At 17.3% G+C, this 13,787-nt stretch overlaps 1 protein-coding gene across 1 annotated transcript in view; it reads right to left on the bottom strand.

The window, feature by feature from the left end:
• Positions 1–189: 189 nt before the first annotated feature.
• Positions 190–13,787, bottom strand: part of PGAL8A_00080600 (conserved Plasmodium protein, unknown function) — a gene marked incomplete at both ends in the record, with an annotated part of 15,284 nt that continues 1,686 nt past the window's right edge. Inside the window, 2 exons of the mRNA XM_028670510.1 lie at positions 190–861; positions 982–13,727. Of these exons, the coding sequence (XP_028525924.1) occupies positions 190–861; positions 982–13,727 (13,418 nt within the window). The remainder of the gene's footprint in view (positions 862–981; positions 13,728–13,787) is intronic.

The following is a 13,787-nucleotide window of genomic DNA, read 5'->3' as shown; positions in this document are numbered from 1 at the left end:
GATTTAAAATTTAATTATACACACTTTAAGTTGATAAGCATTTATATTAACCTTAACAAAAATTTAATTAAATTACTTATTTTAAATTATTTGAAAATATATGCTTATACCGTTTTATTTAAAAAAATTTCTGTCTAATTATGTTAGAAATTATTTTTATGTAAAATTAATAAAATAATGTTAAAATTATCAGACTTTTGTTAAAGCTATTGTTCCATTATTAGATATTGTTACTAAATGAGAATTTGATAATAAATATGCATCTATTATTGTTGTTTTTTTTTTATTATTCATAAATTTAGAAAAATTAAAACCTAGATAACCAAAATTTATGCCTCCAATAATTACACTTTGATAATTATCTTTATCACTGTTTTTATCAATTTCTTCACTATCGCTTATAGTTAATTGAGTTGTAGAATTAAATGAAGAGTTATTATCCTCTTTCTTATATATATCATCTTTTGATGAAAAATTATTCCCTTTTTCTTTTTTTTTGGCCTTTTTAAGTGATAATGTGCTATTTGTTTTAAAATCTATAATATTCAAATTATTATGTGGAGTATTAATTGTGTTCTTATCATCTTCAAATATACTTTTGTTATGTGAATCATTTATTGAAGGATTTATTTTTTCTTCGATTTTTGCATTACTTTGTTTTTTATTATAATTCGAAGATAAAAAGTATGATAAATTAAAAATAGAAATACCTTCATTTTCATTTTCTTCCTTTCTTCTTTTTTCTTTCAATTCATTTATTTTTTCTTCACAGATACATTTTTTTGGAGTTATGTCATGTAGTATTTCTATTTCTTTTATAAATAATATTTCAAGTACTGACTTAATTTGATATACTCGTAACTGTAAATATAAAAAAAAAAAAATAAAAAATAATTAAAAAAAAAAAAAAAAAAAAAAAAATATATGTATATATATATGTATAATGTACAAATATATATAAATATATGTATAGATTATTACTTTTCCTTCTGCTAAAACAAGTAATTTATTATATAAATTTTTGGATATAAAAATTTTAAATATTGGAAAATCAAAAGCCTTAAAACATGAAATTTCTCTATACATTTGAAGATGAACAATATGAATATAACCAAATTGATCCCCATAAAAAATATATGCATCTTGAGAAAAGTTATTTGAATATATTTTATTTTTAAAAAATTTCCAAAAATTGTTTTTTTTTTTGGTTACTTCTGATATTTTGTTAATACTTTTTCTCATTTTTTTTTTTTCAACATCTTCAAAAGGACTAATATGTTTGTATAATTGATTTGATGATGACCATGTACAAAAACTTGTGATAAAATTGTTTTCAAAATTTTTATCTTTATTTAAATACATTTTATTTTTTGGTAAATTGTTAATTATGCACACTAATGTTGGATGTAACACTAAATTTTTTATTTTTTTATTATTATCATTTTTATATCCCTTATTCATTATATAATTTTTATTTTTTAAGTAATGTTTTTCTTCATTTGTTAAAATAGAACATAAATCCCATATGCATAAACAAATATTATCTGAAATAATGTTTTGTTGTTTTTTGTTTTTTCTAAAAAAATTAATATTTATATTAGAAGGATCAAAATAAAAAAATTTTGACTTAAAATATGACTGTTTTGTTTTAAATACATGAAGATTTAAAAATAAATCTACATTTTTAGAATTCATTTTTATATCATTGTCATTTGAGTTGTCTTCATCTGATTCTTCGTGTTTTGAATTTTTTTTTTTTTCTTTTTCATATGTTTTTTTTTTTATGCTATTATGATCATTGATTTTTTGAAATTCCAAAGAATCTTTTTCTGTATTTTTGCTTTTTCTCTTTTGGTCTTGATATTCTCGTTCGGTATTATTTGAGAGTAATAAATTATTACTAAACTCTAAATGATTTAATTTCTTTTCTTCTAATCGGGTTGAATTATTTTGATTTTCGTTAGAATGTGTCGAATTTTTAGTTGATAATTTTGTCTTACTGAAATCTTCTTCATTTTCCAAATATTCAGAATTAATAAAAGTTGTGTGATTATTAATTGACTTTTTATTAATTCCCTTTCCTATACTTACCAAATAAAAATTATTATCATTTAAACATTTTACATCAATAATTTCATCATGTAATTTAATAACGCATAGAGCTTCTTTTATTATATAACTTTTTTTTTTATCTTTTTCCTTTTTTGTTTCTTTTTCTTTGGTATATTTTCTTTTATTTTTTAAAAAATTGTCTTTAAAGAAATTTTTAACTTTTTTATTTTTTTCTTTTGTTTTAACTTTATCATTTTGTGAACTTTCTTCACTTTCTTCATTTTTCTCTTCACTAAATTCTTCATTTTCATATTCATCTTCACTTTCTTCATTATATTCATTATCATGAATTTCATTTTCTTCTTTATCTTTTTTTTCTTTCCTATATTTTATTTTATCATAGTGTACATTTTTTTTCGTTATTTCTTTATTTTTAAAATCACTTGAAGAAACAAAGTTCATGTTTGAGTTTACATGATTACCGTTTTTTTTAATTTTATAATTTATAAAATTACCCAAAAATATATTATATATATATAAATATCCATAATTATCTGAAATCATTAATAAATTTCCTAAATTATTCCACATAACGCTAGTAATAGAACCATATTTATATGTAATATCATCATTGTTATTTGTGAATTTACATAATCTTATTTGAAATTTTGTTTTATCTACTTCGTTATTTATATTTTTTTCATTATTTATATGAATAAGTGCATAAAATGGTAGAAATGGATGAGATATAATAGCAGCTGTTCTTAAAAATGAAAAATTATTTTTCTTGTCAGTTAATCTATTAATAAAATTATACTTTTTTCTTATACATTTATTTACATTTTTGTCTAAATAATCAAAAAGATACTTAAATTCACTTTTTTCATCTTTTACATTTATTTTATCTTTGTCATTCAAATTTATGTTGTTATATAATAATAATAAAATCATTTCAATATATTTTTCTGCTGATTTAGATATGATTAATGTATTTTTTAATTCTTCATTTGGATTATTATATTTATCACAAAATTTCATATTTGCTTTTTTTTTCTGTTTATCATCATTTGATAATATATTGTTTTTATTTTTACTATCTTCTATTATTTTTTTATAATTATTGCTATTATCATATTTTTTTACATTTTTTAAACGAAAATCAAAAAAATCTTTACATTCATTTGATATTTTCTCTTTTTCAGGGCATTTATTATATATATTATTTTTGTGAACAGTGGTAATTTTATTTTTTTTTTGTTCATCATAATTTAAATTTGAATGATTATTCTTAAGATTATTATCATAATATATAGAATTCATATTATTGGAATTTAATAAAAGTGTCAATGTATTGTCATACGTGTAGAAAAAATTGTGAAAAAAAATATTATTAACAAAATAATTATTATAATTGTTATTAAAAAAATTCGTTATACTAAAATCATTAGGTATAAAATTACTTAAAAATGAACATAACGGAGTTAAATTATGCATACATTGTATATGCATACATTTATATATATATACTAATTTATTCATATTAATATCTAAAAATATTTTTTGATTTTTTTTTGAGTTTTCTTTTTTTCTTATTATTCCATTTTCCTTTTCTGCACACAATGATGATGAATCATTATCTGTCATAACTTTATTCAATTTATCATCATAAGATAAGTTAGTTGATATATTATTTACTTTATATTTTTTTTCTTCTTCATCGTATAATTTGTTTTTTTTTTGTAATGGAGGGATGTTGTTATCATCATTTTTACATAAATCATCCACATTATTAGAAACGTTTTTATTAACTTGATTTTTATTTAAATAATTTTTTCCATTTTTCTCAGAATTTTTTTCATTACTTATATCTATATATTCATATTTTAAGTCGTTATATGATATATAGTTTATAAATTTGCATTTTTTATTTAATTTTTTTAAATGATCTAAAATACATATCTTTTTTATTTTATTTTTTCTATGTATATATAAAATAGTACTATTATAATTATCCATTTTTTCTTTTTCAATTTCATGTCGTTCATTAAAATCATAAAATAACAATGACAATGGAATAACATGTGGTAATTTTTTATAATTTTTATTACTTTTTTTATTATTACTAGCAATTTTATATAATGTTTGTTTATTGTTGTTATTAATTTCATTAACATTTCCTATATTATTATTATTATTAATTTCATTTATGTATTCAATATTATTAACAAGTAAAACATGGTTATTTTTCTTTTTGTCAATCATGTTATTAGATAAAATATTTTCATTTTTTGTTATATTATCATTTAAATCATATTTATTTATAATATTTTTCTCATCTAATATAAAATTTTTTTCAAAATTTTCTCTATTTTTAAAAAGGTTATTATAACTTAAGGAATAGTAGGAGTTATAATATTTTTCATCATATATATTAATGGGATTCTCATGTAAATTCAAATTTTTTTTTCTTAAATTTTTTATATTATTTCTTGAATATTTTATAGACTTATTTTTATTTTTTTCATTAATATTTTTTTTAAATTTTTTTAAAAAGTTAATTTTTGAAGTAAATGAAGAAAACCTATCATGACTTTTCGAACTTTTAAAAATAAAGTTAGAATGATTACATGCTATGTTATTTTTTTCGATATTTGCATTAGATATAAGAATATATTCATTTTCATATATTCTATATCCATTATTATATAAATCATAATATTTTTTGTATTCATTTTTATAATTAAATTGCGAGTTAGTTAAATAGCTTTGATTATTGTTATTAATATTCACCTTATTTTCATTTTTACTCTCTTCTTTATATTTTTCTTCTTTTATTCCATTTTCCTCATTATATTGACTTGATTTATCTTCCATTTCACTCCCTTTATTAAAATAATTATTCACGTTAGTTATACAATTATCTAATGTTTTACTGTTATCAACCTGATCTTTCATATAATCATTATAATTATAAAAATTTTTATTAAAAAATAATAAAAACGATCTATATGTACAATTATTGAGTTTCCAAATTAAATATAAATATTTATTATAAAAATATGAAATATGAGAATCAATAAAATGCTCGCATATTATATTATTTTTTCTTTTTTTTATTTTATTAAAGAAAAAAGGAAAGGATAAAAATGTTAATAAGGTATTTTTTACACTATATGCAGAATTATACAATAATATTTTTAATTTGGAAAAAATAAACTTACTAATATAAATAGATAAATTATCAATACAAAGTAATAATATATATGTCTTATAATAAAATATGTATGTATTTCTATTTATATTATTAGAATTATTTTGATACTCCTTTTTATATATTTCCTTTAAATAAAATTGTTCGTGTGGTTCAACAGAATATTCCTTTTCTTTTTTATCTGTATCACGTCTATTTAACTTTGGTAAAAATATATTTGATTTATATGCAAAAATGTGAAAATTGTTGATAACTAATTCAAATATCGATAAAAAGATATTAATAATACAAAATTTTTCAAAAAGGAAATCAGAAGATAATATTTTTTTTTTTTTTAAATATTCACACGATTTTATACTTACTTGAGGATTTATATTATTATTTTTCAAAATATTGTCTAATGGTTCTAATATATTTAATGTTTTACCTTCTTGATCTGAAATATTATTATTTTTATAATTTTTATAATTTTTATTATTTTCTTGATTGACGTGGATTTTATTCCATTCATTTTTTTTATTTTTCTTCATTTCCTCTTTTTTGTATGTTTTATTTATATAGCAGCATTTAATAAATTTGTTAAATAAAATAGCCATTGTGTTATTTTTTTTATAAATATTTTCGACATTCCAATTTAGTTTTTTAATTTTTTTTAAAAAAATATATAGAATATAAAATAATTTTTTTAAATTTTTTTTTTTTTTATTCTCTTTATCATTATTTTTCATTGTATTTATCTTATTTATATTTATATCATTAGAGACAAAGAAATTATAATACTTTTTCAAAATGATAAAACATAAAATAATGATACATAAATAACATAAAAATAAATCTATTAAATGAATATAATAACAAAAGTATTTGTAATTTATTTTGATATGCATTTTATAAATATCAGAATATTCTTCCATTAAATTATGATGTTTAATTTTTTTGTGTATACAAGATTCGTATCCATTATCATTTTTATGATTTACCTTATGTTCTTCATTTTCTTTTCGTTCCTTTTCATTCTTTTTTTTCTTATGTTCATTCGTTTTCGTATTTTTTTCATAAATAAAATAATTACTTAAATTTATACGAAGAAAAATAATTTGAACAAAAGGAATATGTAATAATGTTAATGACTTATTTTTTTTACCTCTTAAAAAATTAAATAATATATGTACTACATCATTTATATATATAAAAAGAATAGATATAATATAATTAATTAAGAATAATAATACATCATTTTTTTTTTCTTCAAAAATATATAAAGAAAAGAAATTAAAAAACAAATGTGTTAATATTTTGTTGTACTTATTTATTGATATATAATATAAATTAAAAGAAGTAAACATGTCAAATTTATTTTCATTTATTATATCAAATATAATTTCAAAAGTGATATTACTTTTACTAATTAATTTATGTTTCTGATTATTTAAAGAATTTATTTTACTTAATAAAGTAATTAAAAAGCTACTTAGATTTAGTTGTTTTCCAAATCCTTCAATTATTTTTAAATCTTTTAACTTATTTATTAAAGATAATGTATTATATTTATCTAAATTTATATTTACATTATTATCATAACATGATTTTTCATCATTCTGATAAACTGTAACTATTTTGCTATTATAATTGTTGCAATCGTTTTCCTTCTTATTACTATTAAAAATATTGTTTTCTAATTTTATTTTTTCTTCATTTTTATTTATAAACAATTTTTCTTGGAGATAATTAATATTTAAGTCATCATTATCATTAATAAGAAAAAATATAATATTTATCAAACTTGAAAGTAAATTAAATGAGTATAGAAAATTTATAGAATCATTTTCTTCCTTATTAGAATTCTTAAGTAATATATATGGGCTATTATTCACTTTCATATTTTTTTTATTTACAAAAGATTGTGAGAAAATTATATTGAATAAATATTTATTATAAAAAAGAAATTTCTCTAAATGCATTTCAAAAGATAATACAAAAAAATATTTATATTTCTCATATATTTCCATTAATTTATTAAATTTGAAATTTTGAAAAAAAATAAAATAAAAAATAAAGGATAAATTATATATTTTTTTATTGAAATAAAACATAGAATAAAAATAAGATTCAAGTTTGCTTATCATATTATAGTTATTGAAATTGTTCATATTTTCTGAAGTGGTGTTTTTTATTACTTTATTATTTTTATTTAATTCGTTTATCATTTTATATTTAATAATATTTTTCAATGATAAAAAGAAAAAACTATTTAATTCTTCATTTTCACATTTACAATATACTTCTTCATAATTTTTAAATATAATATTTTTAATAATACTTAAAAAGATATTATCATTCGAATTTATTTTGTCATTAAAAATATAATCTAAATATTTGAAGAGAAAATTAAAATTTACTTCATTACAAAAATCTTTTTCTTTTATACTTTCATTAATTATTTCCTCATTATATTTAGTATTTTCAAAAGTTATATTTAGTGGCATATTATCATTTTTTTCATTATTATTATTATTATTGTTATTTTTATCTGAAATGGGGAAATTATGTCTATCGGAAAAGGAAGAATTATATATAGTATTAACTTTGTTATCTGTTTGACCGAAATTATTAATTTTGTCATTTTCTTTATCATTTAATGAATAGGAGAAATAAATAAGTCTAATAATAAAAATACTTAACTGAGTATCATCCAAGTATTGATGTATAACATCAATTGCATCCTTAATATCTCCTGATAAAATAAAAAAAGCAACAGCTAAGTAATATCTTTTTATTTGCATTAATTTATATGAATTATTAATTAAAGCTCTTTTCCATCTTTCTGTTTTAAAATTATTTGATAAAAAATCAAAAATTTTATGTTGTTTTTTTATTTTATAAAATAACATTAATTTCTGCTTTTCATTTTTAGCCATATATAATAAAGCTAAAAAATCTAAACATTCATTTATTTCATTTTGCTTTTCTTTGTCTTCCATATCTAAACTATTTATCTTTTTAATAGTTCTATTAATTAATATATCATATATAAATAGTATATCTTTTTCATTAATAACAAAATAAAAAAGTTTACAATTTTTAAAAAAATTAAAAAAATTATAATCCAATATTCTTTCTTGTAAAAATTCAGAATTATATATTTTATTAATTTGAATATTATTTAATTCTATGAATTTTTCCTTTTTATTATTTTTTTCTTCAAAAGATAATTTTTTTCTTTTAATTAAACGAGTAAAGGAATTGTAATTATTATTTTCTTCCGTAAAAGTTTTATTTCTATCGTTATCTTCATTATTTAAACTACTGTCAAATATATCTATACTAAATAAATCTCTCTCATTAATTTCAAAATGAAAGCAATAATTATAATGACTAATAATTTTTTCTAAATAATAATATATATAGGAAGTTATATTATCATTCATAAAATAAAAAAAATATGTATACTGAAAATGTATATCTAATTTAATATTTAGTAAAAAAAAACAGTTTATATAAAAACGAAAGAAAAAAATTAGTATACATGTTAAATTATTTTTATTTAAAATATCTTCATTGTTATTATTTAAATATTCATATATGTAAGTGTTTTCATTTCTTGTAATATCTTTTCCTAAATTCAAATTAAAATATTCGCAATGACAAGCAACGTAGTCTTCCTTCTGTGAAGCATTATCACTTTCTATATTTTTATCGTTTTCAAAATTATTATAAAAAGAGTTTAATATACAAAATAAAATTAACTGAAAAAAATTACTTAAATGTGGAATATTAAGATGTAATGTTAATATTTGAAGCATTTTTATTTCATCTAAATTTAACTCAAAATTTACAACTTTAGAATATTTTAGGAATTCTCTAAATTCTTCTATTTCCTTCTTATGATCATTTTCATTTTCATCATTAGAATAATCTTCTTCATTCGATTCATCGTTTGTGTTTTCATTTGATAATGAAACTTTGTCTTCTTTATGTTCCTCTTTTTCTTTTTTTTCTTCAGATTTTTCGCTTTCAGAATTTAAGTTAAAATCATCTAATGATACACTTTCATTTTCAAATAAATATATCGATTTATCTTTGTTTTCTTTATTTTCTTTATTTTCTTTATTTTCATCTTTTTTTATATAAGATTTTTCTTGTGAATTTCTCTTTTCATTGATAGGAGTTTTTTCATTTTTGTATAAATTATAAATCTCAGTATTAATAAAATTTAAATCAAATAAAAATTGACTTTCATATATATATGATATTTCATTATAATTATAAAAACTGTGGTTTTCTGATATATTTTTTTCTAAAATAATATTTAATGAACAATATTTTTTTATAACGTATTTATTTTTTTCTTTAAAAAATTTAGTTAATAAAATATTTAGTAATAATTTTAAAGCTAAATTTACATGTGAAAATAAACCTATTTTTATATAATTCAGTAAAATAATTGGATGATAAAAAACCATATTTTTTTGTCTTATTTGTTCATGTTTCATTTTATATTTTTTAAATTTCTTGTATAAATTTATTTTATGAAATGATATTTTGTTATTATTGTAATAACTTTTAACAATATTTTTTTGTTTAGTAATTTTTTCTTCTTTTAAATTGTGTTTTATTTGATTTTTGTCCAATTTTTTTAATAATAATAAAACGTTTTCAAAAAAAAAAATTTGTTTTGAAAAAAAAAATGTTCTATTTTCATATTTTAATATATTCCATTCTTCATCATGATTAGTGTTAATAAGAATGAGTGATGCATAATAGTTTTCATTTATTTTATTTTTTTTTTTTTGATTATTATTAAAGTTACTATTAAAAATTTTCTCATCATTTAATAGAAAACTTAATACTATAAAGTATATATTTTTTTTTTTTGTGCATTTCATAAGTAGTTTATTTTTCTGATTTCTCAATATATGTGGAAAAAGTAAAGATATCATATAAATTTTTTTTTTTTGAAAATCAAATGAATGGGAATAAGTTATTTCTTTATATAATAAATTATTATATATTGTATTTAAATTTACAATGTGTAGATTTTTGTTAGTAATTAGTAGGATATAGCTATCATATAAAATTACATTAAAAAGTTTATGAATATTTTTAATTTGAAAAAAATGAACAAGTTGTCCTTTATTAGCACAAAAAAAATATAAATTAACGGAATCTATTTTCTGTTTGTTTTCATTGAAATCCATACTTTTTACATCGTTATTATTATTAAGAAGGATATCTATATGATTATTTTGTTTTTTATCTATCTCTATGTTATTTTTCAAATAATTCTCATCTTCATCATTATAATCATTATCATTTAAAACTAAAACATATTTTCTACCTGCATTATTATTATTATTTTCTGTAATATTTAATTCCTTTTTTTTAAAAGAAAATATGTCATCATTTTTCTCATCAAATATATTATTTACACAATTATTATTGCTATTATAATGTAAATTCTTTTGATTATCTAAATAGTTTTCATTTGCATTATTTGAATAATTATAAAAACTTTTTTCATTATTTAACTCATAATTAGAAATATTTTTGTAGTCATCTGCTTTCAAGAAATGATTTGTTGCAAAGAGAAATGTGTTTTGAAAAGATAAATAAAAATAGGAAAATATAAATTTTGATTTTAATGGATTAAAAAAAGTAAATATGTTTTTTAATTTTAAATTTATGTATATAAATGTTCCATTACAAATTTCTAATGTTGACAATAAAAGTAAATAAATATTTTTTTTTCTTTTTTTTTGATCTAAATATATATATTTAATAATTAGTAAAAAGTTTTGTTCATTATTTTTATAACATAAATGAAAATCTTTAATCATATAATCAATTATTTTGAAATGTTTCCCTTCAATTAGAGTTAAATCAGATTTAACTTTATCTATATATTTATTATTATCTAATGTTATTTTATGATTATTAGTTTTTGATTCTAATTTTTTTTTTTCTTTTGTATCAGATATATTGCAATCTTCATCAAATATACAAAGCATCTTCATATTATGAACAATGTTCATTTTTTCTGATTTCAAAACAAAAATATTTTCTCTATTTTTATCAATGCACATTAACAGAAAAAAAGAATCAAATGATTCTATCATATGACTTTTATAAACTAAAGGAATAACACTTTTTTTTTCTATTAATTCATTTGTTGAAATAAAAATATTTTTATTTTTTTTTATTTTTTCATAATAATTACAAATTTTATACACATAACTATATATAAAATGTGATTTTTTACTTAAAAAATTAATTTCTTTGTGTTTCAAAATATAATGATTATCAATATACATACTATTTATACAACATATAAGAGTAAATTCATTTTTTTTTTTTTTTATTTTGTTACATATATTTTTTTTTGAGTAATCGTTATTATTACAAAGTGAATTGTGTAAGTTATCGCTTTCATATTTGAAATAACTATTATCATCATACTCTTTTCCTAATTTACTAAAATGAAACTCTTTTTTATTAAAATTATCTTTAAAATCATTAATTTTTTCAGTAGTTAAAGTATCAAATTCATAGAAATTCTTTTTATTATTTTCATTTATTTTATTATCTTTATTCGAATGTACTTCAGGTTGATAATGTTGTTTTTCAAATGATTTTTGATCTTTATGATATATATCTTCTTTAAGTGAATATGTCTTTTCATAATTATTTATATTACTATCAAAATTATTATTTATGTTATTGGTTTTATTGCTATTATTAAAGATTTCATTACTGATAGGATAATCGTTATTTTTTTTTTTATAGTTTTTTTTTTTTTTTAATGAACCATGGAAATTATATAAATACATTTTATTATTTAATTTATTAACTAAAATAAGAACATTTTGATACATATTAAAATCAATACAATAGTGTTCTTCATAATTTTTTTTTTTAAAAGAATATTTTTTTTTGTATTTTTGAGGGAGATCATAATTTTTATAATCAAGTAAATATCTAACACTTATACTTTTTCCCTTTTTAATCCATATATCACTTGGTTTTATTAAAATTTTATAAAAATCAAAATTATAAGTAGAAATTTTTATTGAAAATGGTGGCATTAAATTATTAATAGCACTTAATAATTTTTGAAATAATAAAAAGTCATTTTCTTTTTTTTCTTTTGTTTTTTGTTTGTTTTTATGAGAAAGATTGGAATCACTAGGATTAGTATCAAAAGAAAAATTTGAAAAACAAGTTTCATTTAAATTAAAAAAATTATTATAAGAATAATTATTATTTGTAAATAAAGAGTTTGAATGTTCTACTATTTTTTTTATTTTCCATTTTCCATATTTTATATTATATTCGCTATCTGGTAAATATGTATCATCAGTATAGATAGAAATGAGTGAAGTATTCATTGAATCATATTCAAATTTCGAATCAATAATATAATCAAAATTTACATTAATTGGAACATTTTCATAATTTAAAATATTTTTTATATGTATATTATTATCATATATATTAAAAATAGCATACACAGAAAATATCATATATTCTTTTGAGTCATTATTGTCATTAAATTCGTCAAAATATATACAATTTTTAATTTTATTTTTTTTGTATAAAAAAGTATCTGATTCTTTATTTTCTTTTAATTCATTTTTTGAACCATATACAATTAAATATTCGTTTTTTGATATATTTATATTTTTATTGTTTAAAAAAAAGTTATAATTTTCATTTTTTTCATTTTTATTTACCCAAAGCCATTTTATATTATTAATTATGTTTTCAAAAAATAGAATATATATTCTACATATAGATATAAAAGTAATTTTATTTTGACAATTCATATTCTCTTTCCATATATACATATATCCATCAAAACATAAAGAAACTAAAATAGAAAATCCTTCATAGGAGCTTTCTTTCCATTTAACTGAATAAACATTATTTTGATGATGTAATATATTTAACAAAAATATGTTATTTTTATCAATATAAACATTTTTCTTTTTTTTTTTTTTATCTTCATAATCATAATCATCATTATCATCATCTTCATCATCATCTTCATCTTCATCATCATCTTCATAATCATCATCTTCATCTTCATCTTCATCTTCATAATCATCATCTTCATCTTCATCTTCATAATCATCATCTTCATCTTCATAATCATCATCTTCATTTTCATCTTCATAATCATCTTCATTTTCATTTATATCATATTTTTTTTTTTCATAAATAGAATCAATGGTAGTTGATTTTTCATTATGTATTTCTAAATTTATAATATCATTAATTTTATTTGTATTATTTTCATCATTATTTTGCCAATCTTTATAAAACGTTTCAAAGTTTATTTGTTTCATATTTCTATTTACATCAGTACATGTGCCACCTTCTTTATTTCTTATTTCTTCATAAAATAAAGATGTTTTTGTTCTTATAAAAACATTTTTATTTTTTGTTTTTTCATTTAATATATCATCTATATCTCTTAATCTTTTTTTTTTTTTTTTTTTTTTTTTTTTATTTTTTTTTTTTTTTT

Source organism: Plasmodium gallinaceum (assembly GCF_900005855.1).
Source record: "Plasmodium gallinaceum strain 8A genome assembly, contig: PGAL8A_v1_60, whole genome shotgun sequence".
Lineage (NCBI taxonomy): Eukaryota > Apicomplexa > Aconoidasida > Haemosporida > Plasmodiidae > Plasmodium > Plasmodium gallinaceum.
This window is presented reverse-complemented; position numbering and strand designations above follow the sequence as displayed.